The sequence below is a fragment of the Vigna unguiculata genome, chromosome 4, assembly GCF_037176805.1.
Source record: "Vigna unguiculata cultivar grain cowpea cultivar isolate G323 ecotype 2 chromosome 4, ASM3717680v1, whole genome shotgun sequence".
Classification (NCBI taxonomy): Eukaryota; Viridiplantae; Streptophyta; class Magnoliopsida; order Fabales; family Fabaceae; genus Vigna; species Vigna unguiculata.
The window spans coordinates 43,349,644-43,369,419 of record NC_140795.1 but is presented as its reverse complement, the minus strand read 5'-3'; the positions used below and the strand labels follow the sequence as shown (position 1 = coordinate 43,369,419).

Here is a 19,776-nt window from a genome sequence, read left to right as displayed (position 1 = left end):
GTAGACTCTTTCTGTCACTAGTGTTCCAAAGCCACAGATGTTGTCTCTCAGGCTAACCTCTTTCACCCACCTCTTATCCCCGCCCTCTTCCGCCGCCATCGCGCGTCGTTCCCGCGCAATTCTGCGGCGGCGCCACCACCTCCGGCAAAGGCCACTCGCCGCCTCGTTCTCCGCCCAGAGTGCGACGGCGGAGACACAGGACCGAGTCAACAACTCGAAGAACCGAGTTCCCGAACAAGTCATCACGCCACGATCACAGGACTTCAACGCGTGGTATCTCGACGTTATTGCCAATGCTGAGTTGGCAGATTATGGTCCGGTTCGCGGCACCATGGTCATTCGTCCCTACGGCTACGCCATTTGGGAAGCCATTCAGGTTCCTTTGCATTTTATCTCCTCTTGTACCTTTTATTTTCATAATTTAATTTATTTGAACTTAATTTTTGTTTTCTTTTTTTGTGTTGGTGTAGGAATACTTGAATGTGAAGTTCAAGGAGACTGGGCATAGTAACATGTATTTTCCCCAGGTAAAAGTTAACATCCATAGCTAGTAAATTGATTATTTACAGTTATTAGGGTGTGTTTGGATAAACAGATTACTTAACGGCTTATTTAATAACTTACCACATCAACTTATAAGCTTTAACTGCATGAAACTTGTTGATATGAGTTTAAAGGAGCTAATGTAAAAGGGTGTGTTTGGAAGAAAGCTCTTCTTAGCTTATTTCACTAAGTTTCACAATATTCATTCTTATCAGGAAGCTTTTGTTTGATAAAAATTTAACAATTTGACTCTATTAGGATATTTTTAAGTTAGTACTTATAAGAAAGAAAGATATAAAGCAAAATGAATCAAAACTTTTTTCCTAAAGTTAAAAATAAACTTACGTACCTCAGTTTTTGGAGAAGGTAGATGAAAAAACTAATATAAAAGTTCCAAATGCTTCTATAAATAAGTTCCAAACATACGTACCCAAACATGTCTATGCCACTTTCATCGGTCCAAATGAGCTCTGTAAGCTCTTCCAAATGCTTCCTTAATGATATATTTGCCTAAATTTATGCAAGCATTTCTAAGCTAACCTTGACAGTTGAGATGGGGATAGCAAAGGGCTTGAATTATTCTTACTATAGCGTGCCATTATTATATGTCGTGTCAAAAAGTGAGGGTTGAGTAAAGGGAGATCTTGGTAATGTGGTGTACAAAGATTATGACCAGGGCATGAAATTATTGTATCTATTGTTTGATGCCTTTTTTTCATCTGCACTGCAGTTTATCCCATACTCTTTTATAGAGAAAGAAGCTAGTCACGTTGAGGGTTTCAGTCCTGAATTAGCTCTGGTGACAATTGGGGGTGGAAAGGAACTTGAAGAGAAACTCGTGGTATGTATGCTTTTCAGTTGTTTATTTCAGTTGCTTTCATGTGTGAAAATTTTTAATATTGTAATATTTGAGATAAATTAAAGCAATTAATCATCTGTAATATTCATTGAAAAGCTGTGACCTAAGGTTTTGTCTTTTTGATTTTTGCACTTGTTGAGGTTGTGGCAGGTCCGGCCTACAAGTGAAACCATTGTGAATCATATGTTTACTCAATGGATCCATAGCTATCGTGATCTTCCTCTCTTGATTAATCAGGTAATGCTGTTGTGAGTTTTGTTGTGAGCAAGAACATGTTTTGTTGAATGACGTACAACTTTTGCCAACTTGCTTTCAGTGGGCAAACGTGACTAGGTGGGAGATGCGCACTAAACCATTTGTGAGAACTCTTGAATTTCTTTGGCAAGAAGGGCATACTGCTCATGCTACTCCAGAGGAGGCAGAGGATGAGGTGCATGTCTTATATATGTCAAGATGGTAAAATCTTTTCTGGAATGAATGTATTATTGCATAATCTTAAGTGACAATATCATGTTCAACTGCAGGCTATACAGATGATTGACATCTATACCAGATTTGCGTATGAGCAAACTGCAATACCTGTTATTACTGGTCGAAAATCTAAAGTGGAAACATTTGCTGGTGCTTGTAAGACCTATACGATTGAGGCTATGATGGGTGACAAGAAAGCACTACAAGCAGGAACCAGTCATAACCTTGGGCAAAACTTTTCCCGTGCCTTTGGGACACAGGTCTGATGTTCTGCTTTAATTATTGCCGAATTCATAGTATTTCCTTAATCTGGATTTCTTTTGTGATATGGGATTATTTTTGGGTTTGTATCTACCATGGTGGTTGAATCCTAAAATTTTATAAACATTCTGATTTAAATTAAAACGTTTGGAGAAAAGTCCTAAACTACCAAGCTACTAAGAAATTCACTTCTTATGACAAATCCCAGTTCTTACAAATATAACATAATGATATATTTCTAAATTCTACTATTTTTTCCCTCAGTCATTGGTTTGTGCCTTTTTGTGCTTCATCAGTTGCTTTTACCCAGCTAGTAACTCAATCATTTTTCTTAATACCAAGCCCTGAAATACCCGAGTACTTACTGGGAAGATTAAACTGGATCTTTTAGTATTTCCAGCATGCCAGTATCTAAATTTTGTTTGCTCTAAATTTATTTATTTATTTTTGTTCCTTTTCTTTTATGGGGTTACCTGTTTTTTATTTTTGTTTTCTTTTCGAAATATCAATATAGTCTTTTCAATGAGGATGCAGTTGTTCAAAATGTGTAATTGTGCAGTTCACAGATGAAAATGGAGTTAGGGAACACATTTGGCAGACATCATGGGCAATTAGTACCCGTTTTGTTGGAGGCATCATCATGACCCATGGAGATGATGCAGGCCTAATGCTTCCCCCAAAGATTGCGCCGATACAGGTACATTTTGATGCTACTGGTGTCTAAACCTTGTGCTGTAGACACCACTAGTTAAATTTAACTGTTTGAAGTTGGAAAACTTGGCATCTTGGTGAGGCTAAGCTGGTGAATAACGTAGTTTCCTACGTTTGCTGTAAATGTTCTTACAAGAACATCCTGCAACACTTGATACAAAACCTTTTTTCATCATATTGATTTGTGAGCTGCCTCTTTCAGGCAATTTGTTGAAGTGTTGTGTTTTTAGTGCTAATTATTTATTTTTGTGCATAATACACGTGCTTTAATTCATATGTTAGTATCTCATTGCTAATTTCCTTGATCTGCATACAGATTTCATTAAGGGTATGCTTGGATGGAAGAGTTTGGAGGGGGAGGGTGTAAAAAGCTTTTTGTTTCTTACAAAATGTTTATAAAATTAGTTAGGGAGCTTAAAAAGTTACATGGTAGTCTTTCATTCTAAAACATTATCAAATAAAGGAAACGTGATTTAAAATGTAAAAAATATCTCATCTGCTCCAAAGTTCAAACCTCTACATTTAGACGCAGGATAATATTCCGGTCCCTTACTTTCATATTGTAATTTAAATAAATTTTGAGTTTTTCATTTTCGTCAACATGTTTTGTGTTGATGGTTTAGGTGGTAATTGTGCCCATTTGGAAGAAGGATGATGAAAAAGCTGCAGTTCTAAATGCAGCATTGACTGTAAAGGATGTACTTCAAAAATCAGGGATTAGAGTTAAACTTGATGACTCAGATCAAAGAACCCCTGGATGGAAATTCAATTTCTGGGAAATGAAGGTATGGTGCTAAACTTGAATGGATATTCTGGGACGACGAAATCATGTGCATTGCTTCAGCACAGTCTATCTTGTTTTTAGTATCTGATTTTGTTTATACCATTTGCATCTCTTCCTATTTCAGGGAGTTCCTCTTAGAATTGAAATTGGTCCTCGTGATGTGGCTAGTGGAAGTGTGGTAATATCCAGGAGAGATATCCCTGGGAAGCAAGGAAAAGTGTTTGGAATCTCTATGGAACCTTCGAACTTGGAGGCTTATGTTAAAGACAAGTTGGATGAGATACAGGCGTCTCTTTTGGAAAGGGCAATTGCATTTCGAGACAGGTTCTTTCCTTGAATGCTACTTTGGCTTGTGACTCCTATATATAACTTTTCTAACATGCTTTTGAGTTCTTCAAAACACTTTAATTTTAATGTTAGTCACATTAGCCATCTGTTTCCTGAATATAAGATTATTAACTGTAGCATAACTGCTTAATCTTGGGCTCTGTCAAAACAGTTTGGTACTTTGCCGGCATAATTTCTGTGGAGAAAATTCTTTGCATTGATTGACTTCAATAACAAATACGTGGTTTGAGTCTGGTAGGGTTCTATTCTAAGTTCAGATCTGACCTGTAAATAGATATTTGCACAGTGAATTACTGTACTGACCAAACCAAGTCCATGACCAGAATTTCATTAAGAACTGTCTCTAATGCTTTGGTGGTGACAAAAACTATTGCTACCTATTGGAATGAGGGTTTCTTTAGTAAGGTTGTATTAAAATGCGATTAAACACAATGGCTTCTTGGTTTTCCCTGAGTTCTTAAGCTTCACTTTTTATTTTACATGTTATGCTCATTCAATTGCGCATATATTCTGGGCTTCAATGGTAGGCATGCAATTTGACATGCACAGTTTTTTTATCGCAGTAATATTGTAGATGTAAGCACATACAGTGATCTTAAAGCTGCAATATCTGAAGGAAAATGGGCAAGGGGCCCTTGGTCTGCTAGGTTGTTTCCCCCCTAATTTTTGCCATTAAATATTTGTTTATGTTTTCATGCTGAAAAGATAACTTCTAACTCTTATGTATATAGAGAAGGAACGTGATTAATTCATAACTCTAATATCAAGCTTTACACAATGTCACAGTGATGAAGACGAGTTAAAAGTGAAGGAAGAAACCGGAGCAACTATTAGGTGTTTTCCTTTTGAACAGCCACAAGGGATTAAAACATGCTTGATGACCGGTAATCCTGCTGAAGAAGTGGCTATTTTTGCTAAATCTTACTAACTCTGCAAGCTTCTTAATCTTTTGAACTCTCAAATTATATATCTGCAAGCGGGTATTTGTGCTTTTTTTTAAAAAAAAATTTACTCTTTTATATAGTAGTCAATTTCTTGTTGTAACTTAGGTTAGTTAATATGAAAAATACGTTATATATCGATTCAGAACTTCAATTCTTAGTCTGTCGTCATTTGTTTAGAAAAAAAAAGTTGATTCCGTTGGGGGTAAATTTTGAAGTGATTTATATTACTATTGTTTGATGAAATCTCTGTAATTTATGAATTTTTTTATATAGTTTGTCTTTTTTAATAGACATTCTGCCTCCATGAAGAAAAGAGTATTCGTAAGTAGTTTATGTTTCTGCAATAAGAATTCAGCTTAAAGGATATGATCACTTAAATTTTTGGTTTCAATAACATATATATTCCAAATACTTCCACTAGCTCCAACCACCACAGATACATAGGAAAACATCTCATGTTAAATGTCATAGGTCACATGATCTTGAATTTTCATAGACACCAATCAGAAAATGCAATAGCATCTTAGAAAGTGGAACCAAAATCATTTCAGAAGATATAATATAATGTGATATGCAGGAAAAGTAGGAAAGCAGCCGGAACCAACATTGAACCAAAGAAATCAGGGATTTTCAATAGAGCAATTATTGGCCATTATATAAATTAGATATTTTATTTATTCATGAGTGTGCTACTAGAACATTTCATGATCTCATTATATGTGATGCTGGAAATCAAAATAATAGATACATTGCTAAAGTAGGAATCTTTGTTTGGAAAACAGAGTAAAACGTAGAGGACAAAAGAGGAAGAAAAGTAAAGAAAGATGGTATTTCTTGATTTGAAAATAATAGAACACAAGAAATAGTATTCCACTTACCAAAGGCTTTTCCTTTTCTAGTTTCTATAAGTGGGCCATTGCTTAATTATCAAATGGTCCAAATGACTCCAACTTTAGAACCACTTACTTTTTTTTTCTTAGAAATTGTGGCACGTAAAGATTCAATCTAAATTATATGTTTAATCACATTTAGTTGCCCACGTTTTTTTTCCTCTTACAATGTTTATTAAATGAGGATTAGTAACTTTTTTTTTCCTCATAAAAAAGAAAAGTAAAGGACTCGTATCACTCAACCACCAAATAATTGACAAGTAAACGACTTAGTTCTCTTTCTCAAGAATGAGAGAAGAAAAAGCCTCTAATTGCGTTGTTTTATTTTGTTTCTCCAACTACTCGTATCGTTTATCACTTTTTTACTCCAAAAAATCACTTTTGGTTAAACAACTTTCCGGGAAAGGTTTAAACTTAAGACAGCTAATGTAAAGGCTTGGCAAAATCTATTGAAGTAATTTAAAAATGAAATATTTTCGTAAATTTAATCAAATTGAGTGTAAGTTTAAAAGGCTTAGGTAAAGGTTATATAGTATGCTTTTATATACTAAACATTTTCTAAACGAAATTATACAAGTGACACAACTCCAATTTTTATACTTCCTTCCTATTTCGATATTATGGTGCCCCTAACAAACACCTCCAATTAAATGTTTTTTAATATAATAAATTTCTATTAATTTTTAGAGAAGTAAAAATTTAGATATTGTGCCTTCGTATGTAAATGAATATTTTTTTCCTGTGAACTGATTGTAAAATTATTTAATTATATTATTACATTAACTTTTGTTGAAAATGAAATATTTTACTAAAAATAACTATACAAATCGTTCCAATTGTTTTAAAGAATATTCCTATTCTTGAAACCTCATTTTCTAGAAGGTGAATTGATTAAACATATTAACTTTCCCATGTTAAATGCTATAAAAATCTTGAAATGAAATTATACTGAATTGTTTAGGAAATGTAGCTCAATTGATTCCACACTTATTATAAAGCCCAAAAACCAAGACCTCATATTTTTGAATATATATTTTATAAAAATGAAAAAATAAATCATTTATATCTAATTCCTTTTTAATGGCTTTCTAAGAAAATAAAAAAAGCATAATTTTTCTAACTTAAGAGAGCCTCAACTAGCTAAAATCCCGTTAGATTTCAATTTGGATAGTTTCAGATGGAAAGTTAGTATCTCCAGTTACAATCTGACTTATGGCCTAAAAACCAAGCTGAACTAAATATGTGAATGTCAAATTTATGGAATGATCCCTTCATTATATACTCACAGAATCTGACTCAACAAATATTCTCACTTTGCTTCTGCTTCTTGGTCCTAGAACTCTCCTCCTCTAAGGATTTCAGTTTATTTTTTATAGCAGCTATTTTTGCAGTGCGACTTGTCTGTCCCATGGCACCACCACCACCACCAATGAGAAGCATCTTGTGCCCTTCACTTGCTGCCTTTGTAGACTTATCAGCTGTTTCCAGCAAACACTTCTCACCGGCAAGACGAACAACCAGCGGCCGGCCGCAGGCGAACCTCCCGTGCATTTTCTCCTTGGCTAATTCTGCTTCCTGCATTCTCACTTTAACGATGGAAATCAGAAATTGCTAGAAACTGAATTAGGTAATGAGTGCAATCAACTTACCTCTTTTGTGCTATACTGGATGAAAGCAAAGCCACGTGGCTCCCCACGTTTCGGGCCACGTGTGTGCCATAAGAAGTCCTCAGAAATTATCTTTCCATAAGGAGAAAACATTTTGAGCAAAGCAGCTCTGGAAAGCATTGAAAAGAAAATGAAAGAATAAGTATGACAGTATGTGCATGAAACACAGAACAAAAACCAAAGTCAAGTCTTTGGTGGCTAGTTGGCAAGTCTCACTCTGTAATTCTAAGATCAAGGTTACCAATATAGAGTCTACTTTCACTCTTATCATCAATACTGGCATCCTGCATTCAGTGATACATAAAATAAGTGTTACATACAATTGACATGTGTTGGAAGTCTTACATCGACTAGAGATAAGACTAATTCACAATATATAAATAGATGCAATCCTCACCTTACAACCCGGTTTTGTGGGGTTGAATTAGGTTTAAAAACCACTTCTAACAACATGCAAGATAGCAAAATCCAAATGAACAATTTTGGGTACTTTCATATATTCATATTAGTTAAGTGGATTCTAAGAATTCCGAAATTTGAATCTATTCCTGAATGTGTTGTTTCTATGAGAGATTGGATGTGCTCCTTCTTAGCTCTATTTTGAGGAGGATATTTTGTCAATCCCCTAATACCTTTTTCAGTTTAATAGAAATTATTGAATATCTACTTACTTTTCATGCACTAGATAGAGTTTCCTCCATGTAAAAATATACATGTAATGCTTCGACTAGGACAAAAATATTGACAACCTAAGAACAGTGCAAAACCTTAACCCCCTCAGACAAGCAATTCTAAAATGAGACATTGCAAGATCTCTCAACCAGTCATGAAGAGCGGAAAAGCAAAGTTTATAAAATTACACAAAAATTAAATCAAGTAGCAAATACACACATTGACATACCATGACAGCAAAGAACACAAGTGATACTTCAACCAAAACTCTGATTCATAGAATGTACATCAACCTGCGCATGAAGAATCCACCATAACCGTTAACGTTACTCAAAATAGCAAGTTCACAAGTGTCACTGACATAATCAACTACGATAGGCTTACTTAGATCTAGTCCACTGAATGCAATTCCATGATGTACAATCATCTCTTAGCCAAACATAAGAGGCAATATTTTTCTTTGCAGTCGCAAATTCAACAGAAAGTTGAAGTTAATTATATACATTATCAGTACAAAGCATTTTTACCTAAACATCTAATAAGATTTGATCATTTTACCACATCATCTTATTTACAAATATGGCCAAGCAATAAGCTAAATTCTTGTTAGATGCATGTAGCGGATATAACTTAAACTCTTTGCATTAACAAAACTGGAAGAAGCAATGAAGTAAACAAGATAAACGAATCCCAAGTTTTCCTAAATACCATTTACTTGTCAAGTTAACACCCTCTGCACTTCTGAAATGACCCAGTTGCACATAATTCCAAAGGAATTTTCATCTACCCAGAAGCTATAAACGAAAATTTTTAGCACAATCCATCCATGCTGCAAAATCAAATTCGCAAATTTTCCAAATGGGTTCATAAGTTCATCATTGCAGGAGCAGACTTGCACTCTAAATTAAAAAAGGAAATAAAGAAGAAGAAAAAACAAACCTTGAAAGAATCCCATTCAAATTACACTGGATGACTAACTATACGATACATTAACCATTTTTTTTCTGCGCCTAGCAATTAACAATCAATTATATTATCCCCAAATTACCCATCTCGTCTACCTATATTTTACAAAAATAATTAACTCCTGACAGAATATTATAAAAGAAAAATTAAGAGATAGGTAGAAGGTTACCGTTTAATAAAATTATGGTCGTCGATTGTGGCGAACAGATGGAAAAACCAACAAATTAGGGTTGTACACCCTCTCTCTATAACTGATGCAGATTGCAGAAGAAGAACCGAAAAAGAAGCAAACAAGGTCGTGTTGCTTCACCTTCCCATTGAACTGGTCTTATTGAAACGGAAACAAACCCACTATCCAAATTGCAATTATTTTCTGTAGGTTTCTTCCTGCACCGCCTATTTTTTCTTCCTGCACCCCAATAAAAAGTTATATTCCCCAAACTACCCCTCATAAAAATATAATAAATATCCCTTCACCTTCTTGTTTTTAATATTTTCTGAAACACTTAATACTAAATATAAGAAAGAAATTTTGAAACGAATATTTTAAAAGGTATAGTCATGAATATTTATATTCTAGAACCTCCATTCCGAAATATAAAAAGAAATCAACGTATGTTCTTTTAATCTAAAAATATATTTCAGAATACATATTCTGAAAAAAAAAATTGAAACCACTGTTTCAAAAAATATTTTTAAATTTGGAAAAGTCTTCCACAACCATCATTCCGAAATATATAAAACAATTTCCAAAATGAGTATTTCAGAATGTATTTATCATTTTAGAAATACTTTTCGAAATAATTATTCTAGAAATTTCTTTTTTATTTTAGAATGTATTTTCAAGTCTCAAAAATTAAGATTCACTCTACTGTACTCGTGGATAAAACCCATATTTTATAAATTATGAGGTACAAAAGGAAAATAATGGAGTACAGGAAGTAGCATTCTTGTTTCCTGTCTTTCATATTTTATTCCGCAACTCCATCACTATCACAGTTTAATGAGAAAATAATATTTTAAATCCCTAACACTACCACAAAATACCATCTCCAATACAAAATTTCAAATTACACACTTGGCATTTCAAATATCATGCACATCAATACTTATTCAATGTTGAATAAGATAAATAAATATATCATCCTTTCACAATGCCATACTTTTTTATACAAAAGAGATTGTTTTGAATATATAATTTCAATACAGGGATTATTTGACTTTTTTTTACCTATTAGGATAAAGTTGTCACGTGACGACATTCAAAATAAAATCATAATGAATGTGACCGATTTTTATGGGTCTTTTTAAGAAATAGAAATCATCACGTATGTTTCAGTTCTGTATAATTTTATTTAAGCGTGAACATTAAATATTTTTTTGTTTTTATTTTGATTGATTTGTACAATAAACTAACATAAATAATTAGTATAAAATAGTAAATCGTAGATAAAGTTTGTTAGAATTAATGATTTTTTTTCATAAGATCATTACGTTATAAATAATTTTATTATAATATCATTATCTTTTACTATTAATATTAAGAATAAAATCAATTAAAATATGAAAAACACAAATTATTTAAGGGTTAATTATGTTTTTCGTCCCTCAAATATTGTGCGATTTTGTTTTTAATCTTCCAACTAACGTTTGTTTCAATTTGGTCTCTCATGTTTTGAAACGATTGGAAATAGTCCTCATTTTTGGACGTCGCACATGGCAAACGGACTGCCACGTATGGATCCCGTTTTAAGCTATGTAATGAATTTTATGTGTTGTGCACGTGTTAATTAAAGATGAACACAACAAAATAAAATGAAAGCATTAAAAAAGGTGGTTTTGTCCGAATTAAAAAGAAGGGGGGTGTTCGAATTAAAAAGAAGAGGAAAGGTCATTTGGTGAGTGGGAAAGTAATTTTGTCCGAACGAAAGCTTTGCAGAAAACAATCGAGAGCTTGAGGGAATGGATTAAAGCACTACACAATACAATTGGGAGCTTGACGGAAGGGATTAAAGCATTGAAGAGTACAATCGAGACCTAAGGTTAGTTCGTTCCTCATGTTTTTTTTTATTCTTGGTTTGGTTTGGTTACTTTTTTTGGTTCGTGTATGGTTCTATTTAGTTTAATTTGTCTATTGATTGAAAATGTAGGGCTGGAAATGGGGTTTGCAGTTGCTTTTCATCATATGGGTAGGTTCGAAAGGAATAAGGGACTTAAATACGCCGGGGGTGAGATTCATGTAGTTAAAGGGATCGACCCAGATTTTTGGTCCTATTTTGAAGCATTGGGCATAATCAAAGAGTTTAAATACGGGGTGATGTTAAACTGTGGTGGAAGGGTTTCAAAAGAAAAGCTATTAAACAATCTACGAATGTTGAATGATGACAAGGAAGCAATGGCATTAGCTAACTTTGCAAAAGAGACTAAGGAAGAGGTTGATATATACGTTCAACATGTACCTAGTCAGCCTGAAGTCGTTCACTTTATTTGTGATGGTGGAGCAGAGGAGGTAATGGCTGAAGAGAATTTGGTAGGAGAAGAGGAATTTATGGGTGAAGAGAATGTTGTACGACAAGAGGAAGTACTGGATGAAGAGAGTGTGGTGTGAGAAGAGGAAGTATTGGCTGAAGACAATGTGGTTGTAGAAGAGGAAGAAGTGGCTGAAGATAATGTGGTTGTAGAAGACGAAGTTGTGGCTGAACAGAATGTGGTAGCAGAAGAGGAAGTTGTGGCTGTAGATAATGTGGTTGTAGAAGACGAAGTTGTGGCTGAACAGAATGTGGTAGCAGAAGAGGAAATAGTGGTTGAAGATGTTAATTGTGAAGATGAAGAAGGTTTAGCTGGAGATAAATTAGATGACAGTGAAGAAGAGAGGGTGGCAGATGATGATGATGGATTTGGGATGGATATTGATCCACCTGTTAGGAAGATTGGGCTTGTTTTGGATAGATGGAAATCATTCAAACGAAATTCAAGCAAGTATTGGAACTTCCGCACAACCCACGTGCATGTGAAGGAATCAAGCTTTTTTGTTGCCTTTTTTGTATGGTGGACCACTTTTCTGGAATACAGGACATAATGATAATGGACTACTTTTTTGATTGAAGAACTATTGGATTATTGTATTGAAAATTATGGACCACTTGTCTGCTACACTTTATTGACAACTCATGTTGGATAACTTATTATTGTTTATGAATGAAAACAATTCAAACCACTTTGTTATGTCAGTAAATTATGTTGTAATTATTTCATATGTGGTAATTGCCGTGAGTTCTGTTTTTTCATGCTCAATCTGGTAATAAGCTAAATTTGCACATTCTGAGATTCATGGAAAATAATAAGTGGATATGTTGCAGTAATGAAAAACTAACTCGGATAACAGTAATAAAAAACTAATCACTACTACAAGTTCAATTACCATTCCAAAAACTAACAGATAACAATAACCAAATGTTTCAAATTCCATTACATTCTTTAAGAGCAACAATCTTTCTCCACAGCCACATATTTTGGATGACATTTCTGAAGATGACGCACAACTTTGCGACATTTTAGAACCAGTATTTCTCTGCATATATGGAAAGCCTTTGCTACCACTCTTCATCAGTGAAGAACGCAGTAAAAACGTCAATGTTGTTGCCAAACTTTGCCTGCACAGTCACGTTATGCACCACTTCCTCATCACCTTGACGCCCCAATTCTGAAATTTAAATTTTAGGGTTTCAAACTTCTCCCAACCCCTCTTTTATTTCATTGTGTTCATCTTTAATTAACACGTGTTTATTTTGTAAAAAACCGACAATATATAAATATATATATACACACATAGACTTGTGAATGTGACGTCCCATTTTAATAGATTACACTACTAAATAAAATCTCACACAATTATTATAACGAGAAGCACTTAGATGAAGCATAAACGTAGAGGAGATAACTATTACAGTCATCCGGAAATACTTAAAAAGAAACTTAGACATACCACATGGTCCTAAGCAAAAGAAAGTTTAGAGGAGTGCAACAGTTTTGCAAAAAGGTTGCCACTAAGGCAACTACTACAAAAGGCCTCATGGCCATGAAACCGATCCTAAGGCATCCATACAGGGAATCTAGGCCGCACCGCTGCGTCTCCCCGATCCATCACGAACCTCCCTTTCATCTGCTCCCACCAGAAGGTGATCATCGCAAAAGAGAACATACAATAGGACACAAACAGAAATGCAAGGGTAAGCTAGTGCAATTTAATCTTATCATGCTTACAACAGACAAGTACTTAAACATTCCTTAACATGCAACACACAAGCACAGAATGTCATGTGATATCAGACAACCAAGACACTATGACTCAATTATCCGGATACATATATTAAGATCGGATTCACCGGACGCTCGCACTTGTGGTGGCCTCTACTGCTCTGTAGAGCCATTGCCAATGGGTTTCACCCTACCACTCACAAGGTTAGCCTTTAAGCGTCTAAGGCCATTATCCTGCCAAAGACTAGGGCCTCCCGCTACTCTCACCACTTGGGTCAGATTTCTCTGCCTGAGACTCACTGACCCTTTAGAGTTTCGGGATGCGATCCTTACTTGAATCCTTATCTTAATATATACACTACACGCCACCATAAAGTCTCCCCATGGGACTCATGGAATTACGCCTATCTCACACAAATCTCATGTTTCACATCAAATGACCACCACTTGCTACCTCAACATTTATTCCTCATGTTCGTCGTCAACCATCCAAACACAACTTCATACATAACTCATGCTAACACACCATAATCTTGCATGTTCGAGATAAATAGCCATACACTAATCCAAACATTCAAACATACTCGTGCACATCATATTTAGAAAGAATAATTTAAACGGTACATGCAACAAATCACTCAAACAGCCAAGGAAACATAGCACCCTCTCGCGAACTCGCTCAGGCGAGACGCTGGCCTTCCTGAGGCAGCGAATTCTCGCTCAGGCGAGATAAGCAACAGGGTTTCATCTCGAATTCTCGCCCAGGCGAGACGCGCGACATGACCCCTTCACGAATTCTCGCTCAGGCGAGATGGGCAACGTGGAATTTCCACGATTTCTCGCTCAGGCGAGACCTCCTCGCCTGAGCGAGACATGGCGTCGCTCAGAACGCGGACAGGTCGCCTAGGCGAGTTCTCGTGGCAGTGAGCACTCTGGTACTCTCGCCTAGGCGAGACGAGCTCGCTTGGGCGAAAATAACAGAGTTCACCACTGTCCACCCACATGCAACGGCGGAAACAGCCCAGATCTACCCCCAAACACACATGCAACCCCATATCATTCGATAAAAGCATACTATGCACGCATGCAAACAGACAACGACCGAAAACAGCCAAAAATAACTTAAAACAAATGAATCTAGCTTCCCTTACCTTGGTTTAAGTGCCAAAAGACAACAGTCCTGCAATCTATGAAAACAGCAGCTCCGGAACCAAGAAAGTGAGCTAGAAACGTGGAACCAGGGGCAGAAACACAAGTACAAAGTTAAACCCTACCCAGACCAACGTACAAGACAAAGGAAAAGGAGAAAAACGGACCAAGGATCCCGAGTTTTAACTTACCTAGAGACCAAGTGAAAGCAACAAGCCAAGGGAGAGGGGGGCTTCTCTTCTGGACTTCAGAGCGTTTGGGGGGAAGGGGAGCCTGTTTCTGAAAAGGGAACAAAGGCAGAATGAGGGAATAAGGTAGGGTATGGGGTCCTTCTGTAGGGCAGGGCCTTGGGCCTCCGAAAAGGCCAGGACCAAAAACTTTATACACTGAAAAGGGGCTTACAGTGAACAAAGGAAAAAAAATAAATTAATTCTATTTAAAATTATTAAAACGAATTAAAAAATATAAAAATGAAAACTAACTTATTAATTATATATATATAATTAATAAGTTTTATATATATATATATATATATATATTGGAATGTTATACATTAGGAGAGTGTGGGAGATAATTGTCCTCCACTTAATTATTCCGAGTTTCACGATCCCGTAATTATTTTTTGTTTTATATTTTCGAGTATGAATATATTTCTTACATATCATAGCAGAGGTATTCTTATATATGTATAAATTATTATATGTCCTACTTGTACTATACAATATAAATGATGATACAGTGGCACATTTAATGAATGTACAATTGCACATGCATGTTTTTATGCACACAAGAGCAATTCTTGGCTATGATTTCGTCATGCATGTGTCATTATGTTATGCACATGTAGGAGCTACAAAAGGTTTCTATATTAATTCAATTGTGGATTGCTTTAACACCACTTTCCTAATTCAATAAATTTCTTAACTACTAATATAAAAAAATGGGAACTTTAGTTCGTCTAAATTAATATAAGATACATATATTTTAAAACTAAAAATAACATTGATGTTATTTATTCAAATTAATTCTGAATAAATTTTTTTATCACATATTTGATTTTTAATTTTTTGTTCAAAATTTTAACATATTTTAATTTTAAATTTTAGAAATAATTGATATATCTAATAGTTCAATTAAATATTTTTATTTGTGAAAAACATCTTATTACGACTGAGATGGAAGCGGATCGTGTCTGGTATGAAACTTTTATTTAACAGAGAAAATTATTTTATTTTGAGATAAAGTAATAGTTTCAAATACAACTTTACTTTCAAACCAGAAATCAAAGTTTAAACTTCTGATGAAGAATTCAAAAGCTGTATCACTTTGGTTTGAAAGTGTGATGCATTTTTCTTCACTCTAATCTGTGACACAGTAGTGGAGGGCAGCCAAACCTCAATTACGTGGAATCAAAATTTCTGTGAACTTTATTTCAACCAATTAAAGATGCCAACCAAACAAGACTATGTGCCATTAATGATTGCTAAGTAGATTATAACCACACAAACCCCACCACCACTTTATCAGTAAAAGTAATTGAATCAACATTCAGTGCAATTCCAGTGTTTTACAATTATTTCCATAACCAGGAGGTATCCATTGCCTTTTACTCAATCTCAACTATTTGATCAAATAAAGTGATATTTTCTCTTAAGAATCTATCCAAATCTGAAAAAAAGAATTTAAGTGCCAAAAACAGCTTCCACTAACAGGTAGTGTGCTAGTATTTTTCTTTCATCAAATGTTTACACTCAAATTATTCATACAATTATGCAATTTTTGTTAGTATAGACAGAGCATTAGAAGAACTAAAAGTTAATAAGCAGTTTTATATTTAGTATGAGATAAACTATTCTTTCAGTTGTAAAGGTGTTCATACTCTAATTAAAAAAAAACAGCATTTCCGTTTGGCAAAAGCAAACGATCTTAGTATCTTTAATTGCAAATAAAGTATGTTACTATTTCTCTGTTTTCCATATATTTTATTACTTCACAAAGGACCTACTAAATCTAGAACAGAACCAAACCAAACTGAACTACTCAATCTAGTACAGTGAGTCCAAACCAGCATCCAGATACCACATTTTGTGTGAAACATTCGCAAATGTTGCTTTTTAAACACGACCATTAAGAAAATGAAAAGTAGTGGCAGCCCCCTTGACTTAATGAGTGACCAAAATTGATGTGAATTTATTGTCTCTTTACTTTTCTTTATAAGCCTTCACTGCAAATCTTTCACGGTTTCTACTTCCATGTGAGCTTCATATTATTCTCTTTTTTTTCCATGGAGACTCAAAAACTAATTATACATCTCATTCTTCTCCTTTGCATACCTTGTTCATCCTCTTTCAGTCCCATAGATAACTACCTTCTTAGCTGTGGATCACAGAACAATGCTTCTCTCTTCAACCGCATCTTCGTTGGTGATTCCACAAACCAAGGCTCAAGTTTTCTCTCTGCTGACAAATCCATTTCCCTCACCAACCAAAACCCTCCCCCAGATTTGCCCATTTTGTATCACACTGCAAGAGTTTTCCCCAGCACAGGAAGCTTCGGGTTCAACATGATAAAGCATGGAACCCACTTGGTTCGTTTTCATTTCTCACCTTTTAAGGCTCAAGGGTTTGATCTAAAATCTGCTAACTTCAGTGTCTTGGTTGATGGTAATTTGGTGCTTAGAAATTTCAAGCCAAGTAATGGTGTGCTGCTTAAGGAGTTTATTCTGAAGATAGAGTCAAATTTGCTTGAAATTGTGTTTAGACCTGAAGGTAATTCAGGTTTTGCCTTTGTCAATGCTATGGAGGTGTTTACTGCTCCTGTTGATTTTGTTATAGATTATGGAGCTAGGTTAGTGGGTCCTTTTGGTGTGGTAGAGTACAAGAACCTTTCATCTCAGGTTTTGGAAACTGTCCATAGGATTAATGTTGGGGGTGTGAAAGTAACTCCTTTTAATGACACCCTTTGGAGGACATGGATTCCTGACGAGGAATTTCTGGTTTTTAAGGATGCTGCTAAGCCTGTGGGGAGTACTCAAACACCAAATTACCAGAAAGGAGGCGCCACTCGGGAGATCGCCCCAGATAGTGTTTACATGACTGCACAGGAAATGGATAAGGATCACGCCATTATAGGTTCACAGTTCAACATAACCTGGGATTTTCCAGTGGCACCAGGTGGTGTTCGACACTTGGTTCGGTTGCATTTCTGTGATATTGTTAGTCCTGTTCTTAATTTGCTATATTTTGACGTGTATATCAACGGGTATTCTGCATGCAAGGATCTGGATTTGTCATCCCTTACATTTCATGTGCTTGCATCTCCGGTGTATATGGATTTTGTTGCAGATTCTGATGACTCAGGTGTTATTCGAATAAGTGTTGGCCCTTCTGAACTGAGTGGTTCTAGGGGGATGAATGCCATTTTGAATGGGGCAGAGATAATGCAGCTGGTGAATGTTGAGGACTCACGTGTTGTTCCTGGGAGGAAAAGGTTGTGGATATTGGTGGGTTCAATTGCAGGTGTTGTTGTTGTTTTGCTTTTAGTTATGTCTGCATTTGTGCTTGCTCTCAAATGCAGGAAGAAGAAGAAGAAAAAGAAACCAAAACAAAGGACACTGGAAAGTGTAGGATGGACTCCTTTACGTGTGTTTGGAGGGAGTTCACTGAGTAGAATGTCTGAAGGAACAGCTTTTCCCTCTCCTGGTTCTTATGGTTATTTTGGGTTGAGAATCCCTTTTGCTGATATACAATTAGCCACAAATAACTTTGATAGGAGTCTGATTATAGGATCTGGTGGGTTTGGTATGGTTTACAAAGGAGTGCTCAAAGACAATGTGAAGGTTGCTGTCAAGAGAGGCATGCCAGGATCAAGACAAGGCCTTCCTGAATTCCAGACTGAAATAACAATCTTATCAAAAATTCGCCATCGCCATCTTGTTTCACTGGTTGGATATTGTGAAGAAAACTCAGAGATGATACTAGTCTATGAGTATGTTGAAAAGGGTCCACTCAAAAAACATCTATATGGTTCAGCAGTACATACACCTTTGTCTTGGAAGCAGAGACTTGAGATATGCATTGGTGCAGCTAGAGGTCTGCACTATCTACACACAGGTTTTGCGCAAGGAATCATACACCGTGACATCAAATCAACCAATATTTTGCTGGATGAGAACTATGTTGCCAAGGTTGCTGATTTTGGTCTTTCAAGATCAGGACCTTGCCTCAATGAAACCCATGTTAGTACTGGTGTGAAAGGAAGTTTTGGTTATCTTGATCCTGAGTATTTCCGAAGACAGCAGCTTACGGATAAGTCAGATGTTTACTCATTTGGGGTTGTGCTTTTTGAGGTTCTTTGTGCCAGACCTGCTGTTGATCCACAACTTGATAGAGAACAGGTGAACTTAGCAGAATGGGCACTTGAATGGCAGAAAAAAGGCATGCTAGAACATATTATTGATCCTTTTCTTGTTGGGAAGATAAAACAAAGCTCGTTGAAGAAATTTGGTGAAACAGCAGAGAAATGTTTGGCTGAATATGGTGTTGATAGGCCAACTATGGGTGCTGTGTTGTGGAATTTGGAATATGCACTTCAGCTCCATGAAAGTGACCAAGAAGAGGAGCCATACGATGATAGCAGTGCTCAGGAAACAGTGAATGTGACAACTACAGTAACTCCTGGGAGTCCTTCTAGAAGAGAGGGAGATAATGATAATGGTTATTCAGACATTAGTGCTACTGAAGTTTTTTCTCAACTAATGAAGAGTGAAGGTAGATAGAGACAGAAATGTCATGCAAATAGAGGCAACTCTTGATCATGTATAGAAAGGTTCACATGGAAATAAAGGTGTACCAAGGAGTACCTGTGCTTTGATAATTCTTTTCTTTATAATTTTTCTTCTGTTAAAGAAAACTGCACCCATACCAACATTAACATTCGCATATGGCAGCCAGTGATAAGCAAGACTCATTTCTAGTTTCTTACGTATGTTTGCATAAGCTTTACTTTCATGATGTCTGTCACTGAAGGGATGCAAAGTATCTCTTTAGAAGAATCAGGGTAACAAAGATCATATGCTAAGCTTAATGGTCATATTTTTTACAGAAGCATTCAATGGGAATTCATCATACTGACACTGACACATCATAGTAATTAATAGGATAATGTGGAGATAGGGTGAATTGCTATTGTCTGTGCAAAAACAACTTGTTTTCAAGGCCACTTTCCCAGATAATCATGAAAATATACTCCATTC

General features: G+C 35.6%; 3 protein-coding genes across 7 annotated transcripts; 2 read left to right on the top strand and 1 right to left on the bottom strand.

The window, feature by feature from the left end:
* OVA6 (Class II aaRS and biotin synthetases superfamily protein) lies at positions 1-5,128 on the top strand. The gene is made up of 11 exons (XM_028066692.2): positions 1-376; positions 471-527; positions 1,274-1,384; positions 1,553-1,639; positions 1,719-1,832; positions 1,927-2,133; positions 2,694-2,831; positions 3,469-3,630; positions 3,754-3,953; positions 4,541-4,624; positions 4,764-5,128. Exons 1-11 carry the CDS (start codon positions 38-40, stop codon positions 4,903-4,905), a joined length of 1,641 nt encoding a protein of 546 aa, XP_027922493.2. The 5' UTR covers positions 1-37; the 3' UTR covers positions 4,906-5,128.
* Positions 5,129-6,948: 1,820 nt separating this feature from the next.
* On the bottom strand, positions 6,949-9,451 carry LOC114181369 (RNA-binding protein-like RNA recognition motif protein). Of its 5 annotated transcripts, XM_028067798.2 has the most exons (6): positions 9,286-9,447; positions 8,859-8,979; positions 8,380-8,443; positions 7,695-7,762; positions 7,461-7,587; positions 6,949-7,386 (listed from the first exon to the last, which is right to left on the bottom strand). In XM_028067798.2, exons 3-6 carry the CDS (start codon positions 8,380-8,382, stop codon positions 7,108-7,110), a joined length of 477 nt encoding a protein of 158 aa, XP_027923599.2. In that variant the 5' UTR covers positions 8,383-8,443; positions 8,859-8,979; positions 9,286-9,447; the 3' UTR covers positions 6,949-7,107. The 5 variants fall into 5 exon arrangements, with proteins under 5 accessions (XP_027923599.2, XP_027923601.2, XP_027923598.2 ...); XM_028067800.2 differs by lacking the exon at positions 8,859-8,979 and having other exon boundaries at positions 8,370-8,443; positions 9,286-9,451; XM_028067797.2 differs by lacking the exon at positions 8,859-8,979 and having other exon boundaries at positions 9,286-9,451.
* A 7,207-nt stretch (positions 9,452-16,658) lies between these two features.
* LOC114180269 (putative receptor-like protein kinase At5g24010) lies at positions 16,659-19,397 on the top strand. The gene has a single exon (XM_028066558.2). It carries the CDS (start codon positions 16,807-16,809, stop codon positions 19,297-19,299), a length of 2,493 nt encoding a protein of 830 aa, XP_027922359.2. The 5' UTR covers positions 16,659-16,806; the 3' UTR covers positions 19,300-19,397.
* The last annotated feature ends 379 nt before the right edge of the window (positions 19,398-19,776 follow it).

What these genes read in the sequence shown, in the direction of transcription:
- LOC114181369 (XM_028067796.2), bottom strand. Translation starts at nt 7,768, where the DNA reads ATGCAGGATGCCAGTATTGATGATAAGAGTGAAAGTAGACTCTATATT. An exon ending in CTTGATCTTAGAATTACAGA is followed by an intron (nt 7,588 to 7,694) that starts GTGAGACTTGCC and finishes AATGCTTTCCAG; the next exon opens with AGCTGCTTTGCTCAAAATGT. An exon ending in TCCAGTATAGCACAAAAGAG is followed by an intron (nt 7,387 to 7,460) that starts GTAAGTTGATTG and finishes GTGAGAATGCAG; the next exon opens with GAAGCAGAATTAGCCAAGGA.
- LOC114180269 (XM_028066558.2), top strand. Translation starts at nt 16,807, where the DNA reads ATGGAGACTCAAAAACTAATTATACATCTCATTCTTCTCCTTTGCATA.
- OVA6 (XM_028066692.2), top strand. Translation starts at nt 38, where the DNA reads ATGTTGTCTCTCAGGCTAACCTCTTTCACCCACCTCTTATCCCCGCCC. An exon ending in GTAACATGTATTTTCCCCAG is followed by an intron (nt 528 to 1,273) that starts GTAAAAGTTAAC and finishes TCTGCACTGCAG; the next exon opens with TTTATCCCATACTCTTTTAT. An exon ending in CCCGTGCCTTTGGGACACAG is followed by an intron (nt 2,134 to 2,693) that starts GTCTGATGTTCT and finishes GTAATTGTGCAG; the next exon opens with TTCACAGATGAAAATGGAGT.